Source organism: Callorhinchus milii, unplaced genomic scaffold (genome assembly GCF_018977255.1).
Source record: "Callorhinchus milii isolate IMCB2004 unplaced genomic scaffold, IMCB_Cmil_1.0 Scaffold5, whole genome shotgun sequence".
Lineage (NCBI taxonomy): Eukaryota > Metazoa > Chordata > Chondrichthyes > Chimaeriformes > Callorhinchidae > Callorhinchus > Callorhinchus milii.
Window position 1 is genome coordinate 54,624,849 of NW_024704746.1, and position 24,004 is coordinate 54,648,852.

General features: G+C 42.1%; 1 protein-coding gene across 17 annotated transcripts in view; it reads left to right on the forward strand.

Annotated features, from left to right (window-relative positions):
* anks1b (ankyrin repeat and sterile alpha motif domain containing 1B) overlaps nucleotides 1-24,004 on the forward strand; it is a 455,240-nt gene that overhangs the window by 263,879 nt on the left and 167,357 nt on the right. For 16 of the 17 annotated variants that reach the window (XM_007907724.2, XM_007907725.2, XM_007907728.2 and 13 more), the window contains one exon: nucleotides 1,828-1,974. In XM_007907724.2, coding sequence (XP_007905915.1) covers nucleotides 1,828-1,974 — 147 coding nt within the window. The remainder of the gene's footprint in view (nucleotides 1-1,827; nucleotides 1,975-24,004) is intronic. The other variant, XM_007907726.2, reaches the window with a different exon arrangement.

The following is a 24,004-nucleotide window of genomic DNA, read 5'->3' on the forward strand; positions in this document are numbered from 1 at the left end:
GGTCACAGGTGGACAAAATGTAATTTGTCTCTTTGAACCAAGGCTATTTCTGTACTGTGGGATGATGGAATTATTTAAGAATGGTTTAAATGACCAGCGCTTTCTTAATATTCAAAGGCAAACCGCCCAGAGCAATACCAAGGGTCTGTTTTCTGGCTCCAATCACAAAATCATGAATCTTGCAATGGGTGTTCCATCCACAAGTGTCAAGTGGTAGATGGCCATGTTACTACAAGTAACCGCTGACCATGGTAACTGATTAAACAAATTTCTGAAATAAGAATGAGCAAACTGACTGATGAACGAATGCACTGTTGAATTTCTAAGTAAATTTTAAACTTAAATATGAGAATTTTTTGCTGGTGTGAGAGTTCAAGGAATCTGTTTCATACAGTCGTAAATCTGTGTTCCAAAAATGGTGCATTTGACTGAAAGTATTAGAAATTCTCGAGTACATAATTTTTCTTTGAGAGTGAATTTCCCCAGAAAAAAAACGTCCAAATATTTGTTCCAAGCTGTATATTAATTGGCAATTTTTAAAAACTTTTTTTGGCATATGTTGCTACTTTTCACAATCTGCTTATTTTGCGTGTTGTTGAAAGTTATCTTTTTTGTATGCTGTTGTCGGTGGTTCATAGGGACATTAAAATTTTATGACACCACTTAGAAAAAGAGCAGGGAGATCTCCCAGTGCTTTGATCGATATTCCTTCCAAATCCAACTTTACCGTGAAAAGGACCCAGTATAATTGCTGTGCACAAATTGGCTCCTGCGTTTGTTCACAAAATACACACAAGTCACATCACCTTACAGTATATCCTGTGAAGTACTTTGAGGCATCTCTAACAACGTGATAAAAGCGCTATATCACATGTAAGGATTCTTCTTCTTCACAACAGGCAATAGACTTCAAAGAAATACATTGTGTGAGACAACAACACAAAAACAACAAATTATATTTGTATAGGGCTGTTCATGTCAGGAGGACATATCAAGGTGCTGGACAGTTAGGGATCCGCACACGAGCTGATGGTTGGAGGAGGGGTGGAGGGCAAGGAGGATAGGTGTAAGAGGGTGACCGAAGGTACATCAAAGAGGAGGGTCTTGAGACGGTTCTTGAAGGAGGCAAGGGAGGGGATGAGGTGGAGGGACTGTGGGATGGAGTTCCAGAGGGTGGGGGTAGAGAAGCTGAAGGCCGGCCCGCCAATGATGGGGCGGACAAGGCGGGGGACGTGAAGCAGGCTGAAGCCCGCTGAGCGTAGGGAGTGGACAGGTTGATTAGGAGGTCACAGAGGTAGGGAGAAACTAGGCCGTGGAGGATTTTGAAGGTGAGGACCAGGATCTTGAACTGTATCCTCTGAGTGATGGGGAGCCAGTAGGGTCGGGCAAGGATAGGGATGATAGGGTCAAGGAGCCTGGTACAGGAGTGGACATGGGCTGCAGACTTCTGGATGATCTGCAGCCTGTGGAGGGAGGAGTTGGGGAGGCCAACAAGCAGGAAGTTATGGTAGTTGAGCCTGGATTTATAAGGGTCTTGGTATCCTGAGGTGAGATTCAGTGGTGGAGCCGAACAAATTTGCAGAGGTGGGGAAAGGCGGAGCGAGTCATGGTATGGATTGTGGGGGAATAAAGGGCAGTTGAGGGTTGAACAGGATGCCGATGTTCTGTATTGGCTCCATTTGGTGTAGAGTGCATCCATGAAGGGTGATGCTGTCAGCGCCTGAGGAATGGAAGCGCTGACAGAAGCCAAGCAGAAGGCCTTGCATTTGAATATGATAAGGAGCTACATCAAATGCAAGTGTTATTGTATCATTTTTATTTTTTTAGCAGCGAGATCATCTGTCTCCTCCCATTGATCTACCACCAGCAGAGGAGGAAGAGGAAGGCGAGAAAAGCTGTGGACCGACCAGACTATGGGAAGCATTCACTCCCTGCAATGGCTGCCAACCTCTTGGGTTCCCAATTTTAATCCAGGTTTTTATTTTTATTTTCTGATCATTTTGTGCTGTGTTGGTGCTATAAATTTTAACCTGAAAATATTTTTGAATAATTTATGTTCAAACTGCATAATATTTAATTTTTAATGAATCTTCAAAAAAGTTGCATTTGTTATTGTGTATTTCTTAGTTCGTGAAAGTTCATGAGTTTTCTTTAAATTCTATGTGCAAAATGGGCGTGATTTTGCAGCTCTAATTCTATCCCATTAGAGTGTTGTTTTGAACCTTGTCTGATATACTATAAAATCCTGTAGTCTTGTATCCTTGCATTGATGTGAAAATATCAGGGATTTATTGAGAACGTGCCCAGAAATGTTAAGAAATTAATGGTTTGGAATTTACTTTCTTGATTACATTAGTTTTATTTTATAATTCTAACCAATATAAAATACATTTAATCAATTTCCATGAAAGTTCTCTTTTAAAACTATAATTGTTGCATGTACCTTGTTTTTTGTGCAAATCAGGTTGACTGCAGTGAGATCACCAATAAATAGAGGAATTTTAATTGATGTAGACAATGCTATATGCACTCTGTAGAATTCTGAATATTATTTGTGCTGCAGCTCTTAGCATTCAAAGTTAGAAATACGCAATATAGCTGAGAGAAAGAGGAAGGAAGTTCTATATTTGGTTATGAAAGCATATTGGTCTGGAGCATTATTCCAATAAAAAAAACTGTAAAGCTGAGGTATTTCCAGGTCTGACGTGGGAATAGTTATGCGTCTGTAAAATAAGAAAAGCCCCAGAGGGGAGAATTATTTTAACCCATTGACAACTATAGCAGGAATACTGTGTGCACAACCAGATTAAGATTGATTTGCTCAAATATTACTGTTGATTAGCATACACCTGTGCCTCTGTTTTTCATTTTTGATTTACACTGCAGATTTATGGAAGCATTTTGTAGAAATGATAAAGAAGCAGGGATATGGATAATATGGCAAAAGAGTGGTCAATACTGGAATGGCTCAGATGCAGACGATATACAGAACTTGAGTTGAATGAATATGTAGCCAAATACCTATTTTTTTTCATTGGTGGTGCCTAATAACGGTCAGGGTGCTGAAATACGTTTAGCCTTTTCATCAAATACTTGCCAAGCAAAAGCTTCATTAGTGATGTCAAAAACATCACACCCACACAGTCACACTGCACTGAATACAGCCTCTAATATGTATTCAGGAGATGAGTAATCAGCGGGAGATAATGATACCCTGCTGTACACTGATGTAAAATGTACATATTAAAAAGAAACACAAAGGAAATTTGCCTAAGCAACTGTTTTTTTTTTAATGTCACTGTCAAAGTTTCATGTATCTAGATGACGAAAGTAGAGATTATTAATTCTTTGAATGCATATTTCTGTAATTTCTGAACAGATGCAGACAAAGATGTACATTTCCTGTTTCCTTTTGCTATTTTATTCATTAGCCAAACCTCTATTGCATTTATATGGAATTTAACGCACTGTGCTGTCAGTAACACAGAACTTTGCACAATTCAAGAGCAGGAGCAATTCAGAATAAAGGTAACATAGGAGAATGTGGTGCCACGCACAAGGGTCTTGTTGCAGGTTCAAGGGACATCACAATAAATAGCAGCATGGATTGAGACATGGCTTTAGGACAGGAAGAATGGCAATAAAGAGAACTGAGAATGGCAATAACGGGTTGATTTTCAGACTGGGGGCAAAGGGGGCTAACTTTCTTGATAATATCAGATGAGGCAGCCTGCCAAATTGAGGAGGACTGATGAAGTCGTAGATAACTTGCAATCATAGAATCAAGAAATTATAGAATCATACAGCACAGAAGGAGGCCATTCGAATCAGTTCCACGACCCTTTCAGGCAATGCATTCCAAATCTGAACAACTCCCTGTGTGAGAAAAATTTCTCCTCACCTCCCCTCTGTTTCTTTTAACAACTATTTTAAATCTGTGGCCTTGGGTTACCGACCCAACCCCCAGTGGAAATAGTTTCTCCTTGTTCACCCTATTTAATCCCCTCATAATTATGAAAACTTCTATTATGTCTCCTCTTAACCTTGTCGTATGGTACAATGTGTAGAAATGCGAAGTGATACATTTTGGGAGGAAGGATGAGATCAGGCAATATACAACAACAACAAGATTACATTTGTGTAGTGCCTTTCACGTTGGGAGGACGACCAAAGATGCTGGACAGTGTACAGCGTTTCAGACCCAAGCTAGGGTCAGGGAGGGAGAAGGGAGGGGAAGGGGGGTGACCGATGGCATGGTCGAAGAGGAGGATCTTGAGGCGGGTCTTGAGGGGGGTTAAGGAGGGGGCGAGGTGGTACAATCTAGATGGTACAATCTTAAAGGGGGTGAAGGAACAGAGAGACCTGGGGGTTCATATAAGTAAATCTCTGAAGGCAGGACAGGGAGATAAAGCTGTTAAAAAGCATATGGGATATAGGGCTTTATAAACAGGGGCATAGAATACAAGAGTCAGGAAGTTATGATGAACCTTTATAAAACACTGGTTGGACCTCAGCTAGAGTACTGTGTTCAGTTCTGGGCACCACACTTTAGGAAGAATGTCAAGGAATTGGAGAGGGTGCAAAGGAGATTTACCAGGATGGTACCAGGAATGAGGGACTTCAGTCAGAGGAGAGGCTAGAGAAGCTAGGATTATTCTCCTTGGAGCAGAGAAGGTTCCAGCTCCTTGGGACGTCCTCCCGATGTGAAAGGCGCTACACAAATGTAATCTTGTTGTTGTTGTTAAGAGGAGACTTAATGGAAGTTTTCAACATTATGAGGGGATTCGATAGGGTGAACAAGGAGAAACTATTTCCACTGGCAGGTAGGTCAGTAAACTGAGGACACCAATTTAAAATAGTTGCTAACAGAAACAGATGGGAGATGAGGAGAAATTTTTTCACACAGCGAGTTGTTCGGATCTGGAATGCATTGCCTGAAAGGGAATCGAAGCCGATTCGATAACAACATTTGAGAGAAGTAGATAATTATTTGGAGAGCACAAGTTTGCAGGGCTAGAAGTAGAGAGCGGAAGAGTGGGCTTGAATTGGATAGCTCTTTTCAAAGAGACAGCACAGACACGATGGGCCGAATGCCCTCCCCTGTGCTGTATAATTCTATGATTCTATGAAGTGAATAACCAATTTTTTATGGTGGATTATTGACCAGGGCACCAGGAGAAACTCCTAATGCTATGGGATCTTCAAACTCCACGTGAACTGGCAGAGGTGACCTTTTTTTAACGTATCATCCAAAATACAGCACCTCCAAAATGCAGTCACTTCCATTGGATTGTCAGCCTAGACTGTAAATTCAAAGTCCCAATCTGGGGCTTGAACCCACAACTTTCTGACTCAGAGGTAGAAGTGTTACCAACTAAGCCTGTAGCTCAGTGGTTAGAGCACTCGCTTTGCAAGCGAGAGACCTGAGTTCAATTCCAGGCAGAGGGCGAAACCTTGGCAAGTTTCCTTACTCCACACAGAGCCTAATAATAATCCCTCCAAAACCAAAAACAATAATAAATTGGCCTTTTCAATCTACGACTGTTTGTGGGACATTGCTGTGCGCAATTGGCTGCCGCGTTCGCCCACAAATATACAGTCAATTCACTTTACAGTATATTCTGTGAAGCGCTTTGGGACGTCCTCTCGACGTGAAAAGCGCTATATCAAATGCAAGGATTATTATTATTATTATTAAGCCAGGCTGACACCCATGTGGCTATTTGTGGGTCATTGCTAATGGTCATTGCTTAAATTGACTGTTGAATTTGCCTAATATGCACTTCAGAGCAATTATTGGTGAAACTCTTTGAGGTGTTTCAATGTTATAGGCACAATATCCCCAAAAAGTATTATTTGAAGGATTGGGGAATATTTAATATGGATAACTTTCCCTTCCTTGCTAAAGTTTTCAAATGCGTTGTTGCCAATCAACTTCACATACACCTCTCCCTTTCATTCTTACTTGAGCCCCTCCAGTCCAGCTTCCGCCCTGTCCACAGCACAAATATAGCGTCAAGATCACAAAAGCCATCCTCTCTCTCCATGACTAGGACTCCCTCTGACCCTTGTCCTCCGCTGTGTTCAATATAACCGATCAAGCTATCCTCTTATGCTGCCCCTCCTTCCTCATCCACCATAGTGGGACTGCACTCACATGGTTTGAGTGCTACTTAACCAATTGTTATCACTTCATCTCCGCAAATGGAGTTTCACTTAATAAAAGTGGTGAAGGCTTTCAGGATACTTCTGTTCAGAAATGTTAAAAAATTACTATCACAGAAGTAGTATGGTCCTGTTGTCCTGTATCGACTTCAAGATCCTCACTCTTGTCTTTAAATCCCTGCACCCCCTACCTCTCTGACCTCCTCTCTCCTCACAACAGTGCCCGTTGCCTTCGCTTCACCGGGTCCGGCCTCCTCCTCATTCCCCAAATCCTCCGCTCCACCCTCAGCGGCCGTGCTTTCAGCCACTACGCCCCAAGGCTCTGGATCTTCCTTCCTCACTCCCTTCGCCTTGCCCACTCTCTTCCTATTTTCAGGTCTCGACTGAAGACCTTTGTTTTCGATCGCGGCTTTGGTCACCTTCCCCCCCCCTGGCTCGGCCCCGGGATCTGTTACTGTGCAGCGCTCTGAGACAACGTCCGGCGTGGAGGGCGCTATATAAATCCAAATTGTTGTTGTTGAATTATTATATCAAGCATAATTACGAATAACGTGCTTTGATATTCAGTTCACCAAAGGTGAAAACTACAAGCTAGTATTCAAGTAAAATTTTGCGGGCTAATATATTGCCATATTCTGCAATTTTCAGAATTCATTCAACATGGTTGAATTTTGTATCTTACTTATCTATATTAAGCAATAAAGCTTTAATTTGATATAGTGACTTATCATGTCTTTGAGATGGTTCAAAACACCTCACAGAATATACTGCAAAGTGAATTTACTGAATATTTTGTGGGCGAAACGCAGCAGCCAATTGTGCAATAAACCCTCTGGGGTGTTACCCTGTGTGGGGCACTATATGAATGCAAGTTGCTGTTGTTGTTCAGGCCGCATTGTTGAACACTGATTGTCAAGTGCAAGTTGCTGTTGTTGTTCAGGCCGCATTGTTGAACACTGATTGTCATGGAGTATAAATTCTTTACTCTATTTACTTATATCTAGCCCAAACATTTGTCTTTTTAGCATTATTTCAACCTTTCACTTTACTTACTGAAAGGGTCACTTTGATGTTTACAATGCACCTCGCCTCGCAAACAAGAGAACCTGTGTTCAATTCCCAGTCAGGGCGAAACGTTAGCCAAGTTTCCTTACTCCACATGCCTCTGTTTACCTGTTTAAGTAGGAATCTGGATGTTAGCTTGGCAGATTGCTTTTCTGGTGGTAATAATCCCTTCCAATTTTTAAAAAAATATAATTTGGTTATTCAATCCACAACTGTTAACACTGCTGTGCACAATTGGCTATAATCTTTGCATATTGAATATTTGGAAAAATAATATAGGAGCTGGTAAATGCATTCAGATTGTGAATAAAAAACCTTGTGAAAATGGATTTAATATTCAGACTCCAAATCACATAAAATGTTTTAGTTCTTCATGAATTTCACTGAAAAATCATATTTTGCAATGTAGAGTAACTAAGAATCATGGACTTGTTTCAAACTCTCTCATTGAATATGAAACAAAGTGACCAATGCCAAGTTGTAATAGTAAAATGTTATTTTTAACGCCACAAGAAAATGCATATACAGTATTAGTGTAATTTTTCTATTTAAAACTTTACAAAAAGAGCTCTTGTGGATGGACTCATCCGCGCCAAATCACCAAAAGGTTTGAACTTAAATCAGTTCAGTAAAATTTCCTGGCAATCAGATGACATTATAGTTCAAGTTTAGCTTGAGTCTCGCCCCAAGTTTCGTGCAACAGAAAGGTGGTTGAGTAGTCTCTTTTGATTATAGCCACCCTACTAGCACGTAACATTAACAATGGCTGTAAAATCCAATTCTGCTGCAACAAAATTTTCTAAAGTCTGTGCAGGGGATCAGTTGCTACAGTTCCTGTTCTCAATGGTTATAGCTTACAAAGCTGTGAAATATGTTCGCATCCAAGCCTATTCTTTAACTTGTTGCCTCCTGCAAGATTAATGCAAGCTTCCTTGCTGCTTATGCAAGTGAAAATTGTGCCACTGTACATGTTCAGCAGCAAGAGTTTTGATTGACTCAAGGGAATTGGAGTTACAGGGTTTCATGTTTTCCTTCTTACATGTTTTTTTGTAGCAAAGATGTTGTCATCCATGTTGTGGGTTGACGTATGTCATTTGTCATTTGAAGACTGATAGTAAGTCCAAAAGAGTTGGCTAGAATATAAATAATGGTATTAATACTGTCATTCATCTAGATACAGTTCTTATAAGAATAATATCTGCCTCATTGCCATGCCAGATCCATATCTATTTCTTTCAATTCTGTATACAGATAATATCTTATTCGTTATTGGAGATTATGTAACAAAATCCAATGCAAATCATGCATAGAGCAGAATAAGTTCTGACATAAAAAATATGAAGTTGATTTTATTTATCAATATAATTATTGAAACCTTTACTCTGCTGAAAAACATAGGAATTGAACAATTTGTTCATTAACAGTAACCATTTCTTGCCATCGGGTTAATTTTGTAAGTTTTTTTAATCTAATGATGAAAATGATCTTCTCAACCACTAACAGAATCTGGCTTCTTAGCAGTACTAACGATTATAAGACATTCGTTCTCTGTTCTCCACTGAACCCTTGAAAATGTCTCCCAAGAAAAGCAAGTTGTTCATCCACTAGCTTCAAACAAAGCTGGATTGGGAACAATAATGCAGAAGGCTTGAAAATCCAGGTTTACTTTCTCTCTCCCATTAAGCATCTTAAATACTTTTATAAGACCTTTCTGAGACATTTTGTTTCAAGGCTTAAAAGCCCTAGCTGATCTACACATTTCTGAAGCTGTGTTGTCTACTAAGTTATTTATATAAAATACCTCTTCCATTTTGCTTCTGACTACTGTATTCATTTATTATTTCCTGTTATTGAGATGAAATTATGGCAAAGATGAAGACTTTGCCTTGTCTATAAATTAATAAGGTGATGGGCCCCCAAAGCTCAGAGAATGAGGATATGTTTTGAAAATATCATGCCATAATGATATCAAGTCCATCAAGTTACATCACATATCATTAATAAAACTGACTTAGTGTGAAACACTGTATGTGCTCAAACATAATGCAAGTCTTTTATTTCTACTGGTATTGTTGAGCTCTGATATTAGAAGCACAATGTTTTCGAACTCTTGTGGTGCATTGTTCTAAATGCTGAGATACAAAAAAACATTTTTTGAATAAAATCATTGCTTGCTGAAGATAGATTTTCCAGAAGATCTAAGTAACCATTCAGTTTAAGAGCTTTTTCAGGTGCATGAAGTGTCTATTATCAGTGGAGATGGAACTTAAGTTAGTGAGCTCCCAGTCACATCATGGTCAGGTGGGAGGCAGACTGCACACAGAAATTGACAGCAGAGTCATTGTAAGCCTCCCACGCACCTCCCAGCAACTGAATCACAATGGACCTGCACTGAAACAATTGATGTTATGTTATGGGTTTATCCTCATGTCTGGACTTGAGTTGGTAGCCCATTCCTAACATGCCAGTCCCGGTTTCCTGGCCAATAATCTAGATAAATGGGTTATTCAATTCATTGCTATTTGTGGGACGTTGCTGTGTTTCCCTTCAAGTACTGATTCGTACCACAATTACCAATGAAGCGCTTTGAAGCATTTAACATTATAGGCCAAATAAACAAATTCAAGCATTATTATGATTGATTCATAAGAAACATAACTTAGTTGCATCTATTATGTTGGGTGTCTGACACATGCAAAAACCCGGCACCATACTTAAAAGGATCCACAGCAGACTTTGAATTCCATGTTTGCACCTAAACATGGCACTTTCCCTGTGTTTGGAATGAAATGCGCACCTGTTTATCTCAAAGAGCAATGAGTGCAGGCTGTCCAGAGCCAAGGCTTGGGAACCCCAGAGTGTGCATCAGGACTGCTGGAGTTTAACCAGATAAAACTGCACAGCTTGCCATTTAAAGCACAGTCTGACAAGCTTCACACTGGTTGTCCACCTAGCCACTATGGCTTTGACTGGGTTAAAAGTAGCTGAGTGGGACTAATCTCTGTCCCCAGTCTCAACGTGGAGCTTGAATCTACAAATTTCTGACTCAGAGGTAAGAGTTCTACCAACTAAGCTAGTTTGTCACCTGTTGCGAAAAATAGAAACAAGATCTCATAGGGGTGGACAAAAAAAAACTGATTTTCTCATTCTATTGTCAAAAAAGTTACAATTTCTGACCCTATTCAGAAGGTTAATCCTAGACTGTCTGAAATAGTAATTTTGTATTTATTTATAAATGGTTGTGCTGCATCCATTACCTGTAATTTGTAACAAGTAGTGACTGGCTGTAAGGTGACAGTAAGGTTTGCAATGGTATGTCAGAATCGAGCCAGCCCTCTGTGACGGTCTTGGTAGTTCAGTTCCTGAGCCAGGCGGATTTGCAGTATTCCAGGGCACTGCTGATGACAGCACAGCCAGCCTGGCTCATCGACAGGACTTGGAAGGGCAGACCAGTCACTGAGGGCAGGGAATCCTGCTCTGCAAACCAAGCAAGCCAAAGCCCGAATGGGTGGTGTTGGACAAGCAGCAGGAAAGTTTGCCAGACAGGGCAATCAATAGCAAATTATGCGATAGCTGGCTTGACTCCAACAATACCCCAATGCACACTCTTGGGTCCCGAAGCTTTGGCTCTTGCCAACCTCCACCTAATGTTTTCTTGTGTTAGGTAAGCAGGATATGTCCCTCCAGGGAGAGAGTGCACATTTCAGTCCAACAATCTATCTCTGGAATTTCCACGAGTTGGTGGGATGCATGGAATTCTCAGCTTGGTTTCAATACTCTTAAGCATCGTGATGCGTTTCCACATGTACCAGACACCTGTCTGACCAAAAAAAAGAAAAAATACAACAACAACTTGCACTTATATAACGCCCACCACTAACAGTGGCGGAGCCTGACTGAGCGGCGGGGGAGGGGGAGGTAGCCCATAAGCACAGTCAAAGAGGAAGCTTTTCAGGTGGGACTTGAAAAAGGGGAGAGAGGGGGCAAGGCGGAGGGATTGAGGGAGAGTGTTCCAGAGTTTTGGGGAATAGTGGCTGAAAGCGCGACCTCCGATGGTGTTGCAGAGGGTGTAAGCAGGAGGCCGATACCAGTCGAGCATGGCACCGGGTGGGGGATTGGGGAGTTAGGAGGTTGGAGAGATAGGGAGGTGCCAGAGATTGAAAGGATTGAACCCAAGTGTGAGGATCTTGAAGTCAATCTTTGAATAAGCAAAGCTTTTCAAATAGTTAATGTTGGTTAAATAATTAATCCTTCAAGTCCCGCCTCAAAACCCTCCTCTTTGACCATGCCATTGTTCACCCCCCTTCTCCCCTCCCTTCTCTCCCCCGACCCCAGCTCAGGTCTGAAATGCTGCATACTGCCCAGTGCCTTGGGATATCCTCCCAATGTGAAAGGCACTATACAACTGTAGTCTTGTTCTTGGTGGTGGTGGTGAAAGAGCTAGTCAAATTTTGCCACACACAAAGGCAGCGTGTGGGAGAGAATGATGGAAAGCTTTTCCTGGGAAGGAGTTGTTGCTTTGAATCTTTTATCACCTTATCCCATTTTTTAATTTAACAAATTATTTTTTGTTGGTTCATTTTTCAACTCATAAAAATGGTTCAGTAATTAGAATCTTGTTCCTCCACTCACTGGCCTCACAAGTGAAAGATCTGGGTTTGATTCCAGGCAGGGTGAAACCTTGGGTAAGGTTCCTTTCTCCATTCGCCTGATAATAATCCCTCAAGCAACAAAAGTGATAAAATTGGTCATTTCAGTCCACAATTGTTTATGGGACACTGCTGTGCGCAATTGGCTGCCGCGTTTCGCCCACAAATATACTGTCAATTCACTTAACAGTCTATTCTGTGAAGCGCTTTGAGAAGTCTAGAAGACGTGAAAAGCGCTATATCAGATGCAAGGATTATTATTGCTATTATTCTAAGAACTGGTTTAACTGTTCACTAGCATTAACACTATGGCATGAGGGTGTAATGCTTTAGCTAGAACATCAAATCTGGAAGATGCATGGGTTGGACAAAATTGTCACTGCGTCAAACACTATTTGTCCCAGTTTTGCAATAAAGCTGAATCAGAAGTTAGTAAAGATTTTTTTGTACAGCTTTAACTGTACGCACATCAGCTACTAATGAGCACCACAGTGTTCCTTGTATCACTTACGTTTGGATTGTGTGATGTATATCAAGATCTCGATTTGCATTGTATTAATGACAGCACCAGTAATTGCACTTAAAGTGATTCATTTTTATTTTTTAGAGTTGTGGAGACTAGTGGAGCATGCTGGCGCACTGGACTGTTAGGAAGGCTAGGAGCTGCTCATTTCTCTACACATTGGAATCACAGTTATAGCTGTGCTGCTAGGCATAGGCAAATCACTTCACTTCAATGTCACTTTGGACTACAATGTTACAGGTTTGAGTACCACATGAGGATTTGAGCTCATAGTGTTGGGTGACAATGAGTGCAGTCCAAGAGACCGTTGTATTATCAAACATGCTATCTTAGAATGAGACATTGAACTGAGTTTTCTATCTGCCTGTACTCACTGAAATTATTTTTGCACAGATCTATTTGGACAACAAAATCTTGTTGGATGACATACAGAAACCTTTCACAATGATGTTATTGTTTCACTGTGATTCAAATGAGTTTCTCAGTCTACATTATCAATCCAAACAAATGACAATTACTGTACTTAAGATTTACATATACTGGAAGAAAATGATCATGGGCAGTCAATCTATAACAAATAACACAGGTTCCATTATAGTCTTCTAGCATTCAACACACATTTTCTGAATTGTCTCCTCCTATAAAGCACTGTGGTATCAGGAATGATTTTCTCATAATGGCCTGAACAGTACCCTAACCTTTAAGGGGATTTTAACTCAGTTTTGCTCACATAGAAATCAGCTTGTGTCCAATTGAACAAATCGCTTGGGATTTCTTTGATTGAGGCCTAATCATTAGGAAAGAGAGTGATTTCTCCTCTTAGACATTTAAATGCCTTAGACATTTCTGCTTGACTTAAATAAACACCACCGTATGCATTTTTCCCTTTCATATTTCTCAGAAGAGGATGCCCAAATCTTGACTGACAATCTATGCAATTAAATCAGGATCTGAACCATTTCTACCTCTCACACCTTCTCCACTTCATCTTCACAAACGGCTTCTCCTCCAGCCCCCGCAACATCTTGTGTGGCATTCCTCGGGGCTCTGTCCTTGGTTCCCTCCTATTCAATATGCTGCATCTTGGTGACCTCATCTGCAGACATGGGGTCATCTTCCATATGTATACGGATGACACCCAACTCTATCTCTCTGCCTCCACCCTTGATGCCAGGAACACTGCTGACCTGATAGAATATCTGTCAGACATCAAGTCCTGGATGCGAGCTAACTTTGTACAGTTGAATGTCAACAAGACCTCCTGATTGGCTCCTATCCTATTGGCTCTGACAGCATCACCATCCAAGGATATACACTCTACCTCATCGAACCAGTCCGGAACCTTAGTGTCTTGTTTGACCTTCAACTGTCCTTTCTAGCCCACATCCATGATCTGCTCTGCCTTCCCCCATCTCTGCAACATCACCCAGCTCCAACACTGTCTCAACTCTCAGGCCCTCATTGATGCATTCATTATATCTAAGCTCTACTATGCCAACTCCCTGCTTGTCAGCAATTCCAAGTCTTACTTCCACAGGCTGCAGATCATCCAGGACTTTGCAGCTTGTGTCTTCTCCCACACCAGGCTCCATGACCCCATCACCCCCACCCTCTCCTGACTCAGCTGGCTCCCCATCCCTCAGAGGATAGAGTTCAAAACTCTCGTCTTCAAGGCCCTCCAAGGCATTGCTCCTCCCTATCTCTGCAACCTGCTGACCCCATATCAACCTGTCCTCTCCGGCTGCTCAGCAGGTTTCTGCCCCCACCCTACAGAACTCCATCCCACATTCCCTTTGTCTCGTTCCCTCCCTTGCCACCTTCAAGGCATGTCTCAAAACCCTCCTCTTCGACCAAGCCTTTGGCCACCAATCCTGCCCTCCACCCTGATCCCCAGCTCAGGTCCAAATCTCTGACTATCTAGTGCCTTGAGACGTCCTCCCGATGTGAAAGGTGCTATATAAGTGTAATTTTGTATTGTATTTAGGTGTGGTCCTGATTCAGTTGTTTGTACTTTCGTCTCAGAATCAGAAGGCTGTGGGTCCATGGCCCACTTCAGGATTTTGAGCTCACAGTCTAGGCTGATGTGCCATTGCAATGTGTACTGTATTGTGGGAAGTGGTGACCATCAGATGAAATGTTAAACCGAGTTCCCCTCTGCTTCCTCAGGTGGACATTAAAGATCCCATGGCACTATTTGAGTGGAGAAAGACGTTTCTCCTGGTGTCTGACCAATTTTATGTAAGGGATTGCTGATTCGTTCTTTTCATAGCTGTTTGTGGAACATCGCTGTGTGCAAATTGGGTTCCATGTTCGCCTACAAATACACATTTACTATACAGTAATTACTGTGAAGCACTTTGAGATAACCTTATGACATGATAAGGTGGTATATCAAATGCAAGGATTATTATTTTTATGTAGTTGATTGTTTAAGTATGTGTGTATATAAGAGAGAAAAATTGCACAAACCATGAGATGCAAATAAAAATGTGACAAAGTAATTGAAATTCATAGGGAGGAAGTTTTTTTTTAAATGATTTTAAATTATAAGGTCTTAAAAATCTCCTTGATGTATCAAATACAGGGTCTATTTTACTGAGCCTTTAGTATAAGGATTTACTCTCTCAGTGACAGCATTCTATTTCTGGAATGTAGTCATTTCGACCACATTATCTGCTCACTGCCTACCATAGTATCCAAGGAAGAATTGCAAAGACCTACCTTTGCTCCGCCTTCAGTTTGTAAATGCATCAGCTAAATATTCATCAAGATTGGGCAATGCGACAAGAGTTTAGAAATTAAAAACATCCTTGTTTGCAGATACATTCCTGTGAAATCCTGGGAATAGGGATCAACTAGTCTTAAAATTCTTCATGTTCTTAGCATTTAAGATAATTGCTGTAAAATATAAGATACTGCAGAGGATTTAAATTTAGATTTAATTTGAATTTTTGTAAAAAATAGAGCTCTGGAAAAGCAGCTTCCCAATTAAGTATGAATTTAAGAATCTTCAAAAATTTGACATGATCTTATATTTTATGACAATAATTTTGGGAAGCTTCTCATTATTTTTAGCTTCAAATAAGATTTAGTGTAAGGATTCGAGGGTGATATAGGCTGATGGATTGTCTTGTGGGTATGAGGTCTGCCACCGGGGGATCCGTATAAAGACTAAGGTTTGCTAGGAAGATAATCATCTTGTTTATTTTTAGATAGATTATCATATGCAATGTTTTTCGCCTGTAGCTAAATTAACCATTCTGGTGAAAATCTTCCAAGATAATGTGCCATGTGAGTGGCACAGCACAAGAGAATTAATGAGCAGGGGATAAAGAGGATGAATTTGGTTAAGATTTTAGTTTGAGCATTGCAGCATGCTAACAGGAATTTTCACCTTATCTAAAACTGTCAGACTATAAATGGCAAGTATACAGTGCTAAGCTGGCTTTAAGAATTTATACAGTGGTTTATTTTCAGGGCAAATTTAGTTCGAAAAATGTAGAACACAAGCTATGAACACTGCTTTGTTACCTTGGAAATGCTCTCTACATAGTCACTGCAATTTTAATCTGGGTGAGTATTAATAAGACCGTGATAAAAGTACACCAAATTCCTGTTCCTGCTCTCCCATTAAATTTAGATATTGTTTGCAATATTTTAGGAGAGAAACGGAATGTTCACTGTAAGAATAATGAATAATCTGATAAAATACAATGCTATGCATTTCTAGCTGGAAGTAATCATAGAATGGTTCTAAAAAGGAAAAGGTTACACTTTAGGTGGTAATATAACAGCCGAAGCCAGTACAACAATGACTATAGATAATGAGAATCCACTGGGCTCACATACCAGAATATTTAAGTCACAACATGAGAATGACAAACTCCATGTTTTGGAGCGCGCGAGGGGGGATAGAGCGAGGGGGGGGTAGAGCGAAGGGGGGGGTAGAGCGGAGGGTGGGGTTAGAGCGCAGGGTGGGGGTAGAACGAAGGGGGGGGGTAGAAGAGCGAATGGGGGGGAGAAGAGCGAAGGGGGGTAGAAGAGCAAAGGGGGGGAGGAGAGCGAAGGGGGTGGGGGAAGCGAGGGGACTGGGGGAAGCGATTGGGGGTGGGGGGAAGCGAGAGTGGGAGGAAGCGAATGGGGGGGAAGGGGGTAAGAGAGCGAGGGGGGGGGACAGCGAGGGGGGTGAGCGGGCGAGGGGACGGTGAGAGGGCGAGGGGGGGTGAGAGGTGGGGGAGAGCGAAAGGGGGAGAGAGCAAGAGGGAGAGGTGGGAAGAGTGAGGTGGGGAGAGCAAGAGGGGGGAAGAGAGCGAGAGGGGGGGAGAGTGAGAGGCGGGGAGAGTGAAAGGGGGCAAGAGGGCGAGGTGGGGAGAGCGAGAGGGGGGAGAGGGCGAGAGGAGTGAGAGCGCGAGAGAGGGGAGAGCGCGAGAGGGGGGATTGAAGGGTGTGGGAGAGAGGAGAGAAAGTACGTGTGTGATAGAGAGATAAGAAAGGGGGAGTGAGAGAGGGTGATTGAGAGAGGAGAGAGAGAGCGATTGAGAGAGAGGGGGAGAGTGCGAGAGGGGAGGGAGTGAATGTGAAAATGTCATCTGACACTGTTCCTTCCCCTCTCAAAACAGCCACTATCACCCCCACCTTGAAGAAACCTTCCCTTGACCCAACACAGCTATCCAGCTACCGGCCAATCTCCAACCTCCCTTTTCTGTCCAAGATTCTTGAGAGAGCTGTTGGGTCCCAGCTTCACTCTTTCCTCTCCTCCCACTCCCTTTATGAACCCTTCCAATCGGGTTTCTGTGCTGCCCACAGCACGGAGGCTGCTCTGGTCAAGGTCACAAATGACATCCTGACCATGTGCGACCAGGGCTCCCTTTGCCTCCTCGTCCTCTCTGCTGCCTTTGACACCATGGACTATTCAATCCTCCTCCACCACCTCTCCTCACACCTCAACCTCCAAGGTTCTGTCCTTGACTGGTCCTACCTTTCACACCGCCTCCACTTCGTCTCAGCAAACAGCTTCTCCACCAGCCCCTCCCACCGTCTCGTGCGGTGTCCCTCAGGGCTCTATCCTCGGTCCCCTCCTCTTCACCCTCTACGTGCTCCCCCGTGGTGACATCATCCACAGACATGGGGTAAATTTCCATATGTATGCAGATGACACCGAACTCTATCTCTCTGCCTCCACCCTCAACTCCAGGACCACAGGCGTCCTGACCGACTGCCTGTCCGACATCAAATCCTGGACGAGGGACAACTTTCTCCAGCTGAATGTCAGCAAGACTGAGGCCCTCCTGATTGGCTCGCACCAGCGCTTCCGCACCTCGGGCGCTGGCAGCATCAGGCTGCACACTCAACCTCACTAATAATATTATGATCACAATTTGCAAGATATTCTCTTACTGTCAGATTGTTAACTAGTTCTGGCTCATTACTCATCACCAAATCCAGTTTGGCTTGTTCCCTGGTTAGTTCTAAAATATATTGTTCCAAAAAACTGTCCTGAATATATTCTAGAAATTTGCCTTTGCTATCTGAGGCTTCGCCAAGTCTGTGAAAATTAAAATCTCCCATTATAACCACATGGCTTTTGCTACATGCTTCCCTGATCTCCGTATTTATACATTTCCCCACTACATCACAACTCTCTGGAGGTCTGTAGACTACTCCCAACAGAGTTTACCTCCTTTGCTGTTCCTTAATTCTACCCACAATGTTTCCACTCCCTGATCGCCCTTACTGAAATCTTTCCTTTCCAAGGCTGTAATCATGCCTTTTATCAATATTGCTTCTCCTCCTCCTTTCCCAATGTCCCTGTCTGTTGTAAAGATCTTATGGCCTGGAATATTTAGCCCCCATTCCTGCCCAGCTCATGATCAGGTCTCTGTAATGGCTACTACATCATACCCTTTAAGCTGAATTTGTGCTTCTAACTCACTTGTTTTATTTCTTATGCTATGTGTATTTGCATACATAACTCTTATTTAGGTAAGTATCCCCAACATGTCTATACGCCCTAACAATGTTCTTCTCACAATTTTTGATTTGTTACACCTTTTGTGATAACTTCCTATTACCTTTTTCTTTCTTGTAGTATTTATGTTATCTTTATCACTATTTGTATTCTAACCATTCCTCTCATCCTCTCCTTGCCTTATGTTTTGGTTATGGTTTCCACTGACCCTCCCCCCCACTCTCTTGCTGAAGAATTCCCACTCTCACCTAATTCCCTAACAGAATTCTCGCTGTTCCACCTCACTCAGTTCCCTCCTCACACAGCTGGGCTCTCTGCTCAAGTATTCACGTAGTAGCAGCAGCACTTTGGTTTGGCTGGTCTTTTGCTCTCCATCTTGATTACATGGCCCAGGCTTTAATATCATGGCTATCATTCTACAGGAACAGTTATATAGTATCATACAGCACAGAAAGAGGCCATTCAACCCATCGTCTCTGCGCCAGGTCCGAAAAGAGCAATCCACATCAATCCCATTGGCCCGCTTTCTCTCCATAGCCCTGCAATCTTGTCCTCCCCAAATACCCATCTCTAAAAAGTTGTTACTGAATCGGTTTCCACTACCCTTTCAGGTAATGCATTCCAGATCCGAGCAACTGTTAATTAATAATTAATTCATTAAGTAATTAATAATTAAGAGTGTTGAGAGCTTAATTAATTATTTTAATTATTTATTAAATTAACATCTGTGCATTCTCCCTTCTGTGCATTCCTCTTGCCAGGTGGTATCCCCATCTGACAACGCAGTTTATTGTCAGGCACAGTATTGGTGTATTTTAGCTGGCTAGAAATTACAAGATAGGAGCCAAGGTCAATGGTGCCTGACTGTGGGAAGCACATATTCTCCATGTGATGGCATCACCCAAGCTTAAGATATTGGAATTGCAAGGATGAACTAAAATTCAGGCTTCTAATATTTATTTTTCTAGCACTGCCTCGTTTGTTATTTAAGTATACTACCTAATTGTAATCAATCTGCCTAGTTATATATTTGTTGATGCCGATAGCTTTCTTTCATCCTCTACTGTGTAGAAATGTAACAATACAGCACAAGTGATGGAACATTAGTGAATAATTCAGGTGCAGCTCAGCCATCTTGATCCCTTACTCTTTCATAATTTCCATAATCAATCAAGTGCTTTCCAACTTCTGACAAATGTTGTAATGTATTTGGAGCTCAGTTTTTTGTCATCAATGCCAAATTCTATACCTCAAGCTTGATCATTTTGTTCGAGCCTGTCAAGTCAAACATGCTCATTCACGGTTTAATGCATATGTGTTTGAGGTGTCTTGAGAAACGTGAGCTCTGATTGGCTCTCTTGCCAACTGTAGTGCTTATCTTGTTGAGTTACGTTCATATTTATTTGCACATTCAAACAGATTTGCACTAGATCAGCAGTTTCAGGTGTCTATTCTATTGTTGACAAAGCATATTTTATTGTTAAAGTTTTATTGGTCTCTACCTGTGCACTCAGGAGTAATAAGTTTTGTTATAATCTAAACAATGCTGTTGTGAATTACAGCACTAAAGGAATTCATGGGTTGGAAAATTAAATGTGATGAAATCATTAGCACCAATGGGATAGAGATGATGCTAATAGTCACTTCAACCACATTCTATCCCAGTTCAATGTCTGGCCACAGATTAACCTTTCCCACTTGTCACACTGATTGAGCTCGTGGTTAGCTCATGGTCCATTTATACCATTGTTGGTTCTCAGAAACTCAACTTAGCTGAGTTTAATTTTTGGTGGTGTGAGAATGATCATGCCTCAGTTCACACTACCCCTATTTTTAGTATATTTTGCTCTCCCATAAAATATTTTGTTTACAACATGGGGCAAACAATTCTGGTGAGAAAACATATCTAGAGTTAGCATTTATTATACTTTTATGTTATCGCTATTTTAATGCAAAATGTTTTGCAGTGGGAAATTCCCGAGATGGTTGTACAATTGCATTAGGAGGGTAAAAAAAATCAGGTAGGAGACCGACAGTCCATGTTTTTCAAGACACCTCACCTATCACAACCTTGTATTCTCCTGTGGACTGGTTGTTTCCTCCTGCAGTCTAACAGATGAAAAGTTACAATTGTTTCTGCATCTTTTCAAGAGTTTCAGACAGATGCGTTTATGGGTATTTCGCACCACAAATTAAAAGAAACGTTTCACAATTCTTTCCAAGCTGACTTGTCTGGTCCTTAAGCTTGTATCCATGCTTCTGGCTAAGCTGTAAATAAGCACTGAGATATGGAAATCATTGCCAGTAAACTAATGGTTGGTTGTTACCAAGCAGTTAGTATGGTTAATAACAATAATTTACAATTACCTTTTTAGAACATCTTTCATAATGTTTTTCACAGCTGAATGGGCACCAAGCTGGTGAGGGAGAAGGGTGAAGAGAAACAGAGAGAGAGGGGTATGTGTGAGAGGGGAGAGCAAGGGGGAGAGAGCGAGTGGGAGGGTGAGAGCAAGTGGGGGGGGGAGCGAGTGGGGGAGAGTGGGAGGGAGGATAGCGAGAGATAGGGAGAGAGCGAGAGGTGGGAAGAACGAGAGGGGGAGAGAGTGTGAGGGGGAAGAGCGAGATAGGGGAGAATGAGGGGGAGAGAGAAACGAGAGTGGGGAAAGGGAGAGGTGGGGGAGAGAGCGAGGGGGGGAGAGAGTGAGAAGGGGAAAGCGAGATGGGGGGAGCGAGGGGGGGGAGAGAGGAAGAGGGCGAGGTGGGGAGAGTGAGGTGGGGAGAGCGAGAGGGGGCGAGAGCAAGAGGGCAAGGTGGGGAGAGTGAGATGGGGAGAGCAGAGGGGGGAAGAGCGAGAGAGGGAGAGAGCGAGAGGCGGGGAGAGTGAAAGGGGGCGAAGGGGGAGAGCGAGGGGGGAGAGCGAGGGGGGGAGAGAGCAAGAGGGCGAGGTGGGGAGAGCGAGAGGGGGAGAGAGCAAGAGGGGTGGAGAGTGAGAGATGGGGGAGATTGAGAGAGGGGGAGAGCGAAAGGGGGCGAGGGGGGAGAGCGAGAGTGGGGAGAGAGCGAGAGAGGGGGAGAGCGCGAGAGGGGGGAGAGCGAGCTGGGTAGAGTGAGGGGGAAGAGCAAGAGGGGGGAGAGAGTAAGAGTAGGGAGAGATTGAGAGGGGGATTGAAAGGTGGGAGAGAGGAGAGAAAGTACATGTGTGATAGAAAGGTAAGAAAGGGGGAGTGAGAGAGAGTGATTGAGAGAGGAGAGAGAGAGAGCGATTGAGAGAGAGGGGGAGAGTGCGAGAGGGGAGGGAGTGAATGTGAGAAAGAAGGGAAGAGAAACAGAGAGAAGGGTGGAGCAATTGAGAGAGGGTGATTGAGAGAGAGTGATAGAGAGAGAGAGCTTGAGAGGGGATAGAGAGAGGGGGAGAAAGAGTAATTGAAAGAGGGAGAGTATGTGAGAGGGGGTGAGAGTGGTTGACAGAGGGAAGGTGAAGTGTGAGAATGAAGAATGTGTGAGGGTGTGAGAAGTGGAGTGAAAGAGTAATTGAGAGAGAGCGTGAGAGAGGAGGTGAGAAGGAGAGAAAGTGTCCCCCACCCTCTCTCCCCCCTCCCTCTTTCTCTCCCCTCCTCTCTTTCCCTCCTCTCTCACACACAGATCAAGTTAAAGTTTTCAGGTTTCTCACTCTTAAATATATACTGGGGGTGATGACTTATAGAGCTACAGAGTTTAACTTGATCCATAATGTTAGGATCAATAGTTGCTTAGGTTGTAATAAGATTGAAGGAATAATGTACCAATCACTGCTTGCGAATTATATCACACTTCTGAGGGTTATTTTAATAAAGGTGGGTTTATAGTTGCCAACTGTATTGAATTTTTGAACTTCATTTGCTTTTTCCATCCTGTCAGAACCTCCAGTGTTTTCATTGATTTCTTCAAAGTGTGTATCAATGTCTATCAGTATTTCACAAATATTCAGCTTTGGAACTTAGGAACATAGGAACAGGAGGAGGCTATTCAGCCCTTTGAGCCTGTTCAGCCATTTAATTAGAACATTATCTCAACTAATCAGTATCTCAACTAATCCTTTCAATTCCAATTTCCCGCTTTCTCCCCATATCCCTTAAACCCTGACCTACCAAAAATCTATCAGCCTCAGTCTTGAAGACATGGATGGATCCAGCATCCACAGGCTTTTGGGGGAGAGAATTCCAGATTTCTTCCACTCTTTGAGTGAAAAAATGCTTCCTGATTTCACTCTTAAATGGCCTGGTTTTAATTTTAAGACTATGCCCCCTTGTTTTGGATTCCCTACAAGAGGAAATAGCTTCTCTGTATCTACCCTATCAAATCCCTTTATCATCTTAAATACCTTAACAAATCACCCCCCAACCTTCTAAACTCAAGGGATTACAATCCAAGTTTATGCAGCCTTTCCTTGTAACTTAACCCTTTTAGGCCTCGTAGCATTCTGGTAAACCTGCGCTGCACCCTCTCCGGGGCCAATATATCTTTCCTGAGGTGTGAACTGAATGCAATTTTGGGGCATCCTCCCATCTGCACAACTTTCTGAACTTTGTAGCTTAGTGTCACCTGCAAACTTGTATATAAAACTTTCTATTTCTTCTTTCAAGTGATTTATATATATATGGTGATTAGCTGGGGTCCCAGTACAGACCCCTGGGGGAACACCACTTGTCACGTGCCGCCAATCAGAAAACATTCCCTTTACTCTTACTCTGTTTCCTGCCTCCCAATCAATTACCAAGCCACATCACAAGGTTACCACCGACTCCATGCACTTCCACTTTCACTCATAATCTTTTGTGTGGAACCTTATCAAATGCCTCCTGAAAGTCCACATAAAAGACATCCATAGACACTTTCTTATCCAACATTTTAATGACCTCCTCAAAAAATTAAACTAGTCAGACATGACTAATGTTATGTGTCTTTGTGTCTCTAAACACCAATATTTGTCAGAGATAATGTTGTGGAAGTTATTTTGCTGAAAGTTCAGTTTGGCAATCCAATAATAATAATAGTCCAATAATAAGGAGAATATAGAAGCTTCTTGGAGAATAAGAATTTGATATGGACATCAAAACTGCCTATATTGAAAATGTGTCTCCTGTATAGATTAAGTTGGCATTTTTCTTACCCTCTGAAGTCATTAATTTGGTATTATCTGGAAAAGNTTTTTTTTCTCTCTTAACCATCATCTCAAGAAACTTTATGAAACATTTTTAAAGCCTTGAATAGATTTATCACATTATCTTTTCAAACAAGACACCTAAGAAGATTGGAGTGCGCAGAATACTTTAATAACCTAACTCAAGTTTCCCCTTTGTTGTAATATAATGGAGTCATCAAAATCCTATCTTAAAATATAATTCTATAATTTTGGTAGGTTTGTATGCGTATTAATCTCACTGAAATGAACAGGATAATTTGGGAACTTTTTAAAATTTATTTTCGTCATTGCACCATGAAGAATATTACCTGATTTCTTTAAGCTTCAGCTTGCAATGTGTAACTATAACCAAATGACTTTAAACCATTGAGAGATGACATCTCACAGGGGACCTTATAGAGGTTATTGAGGTGTTTTACATTTTAAATGGGACAGGACAGATACTAACAAGT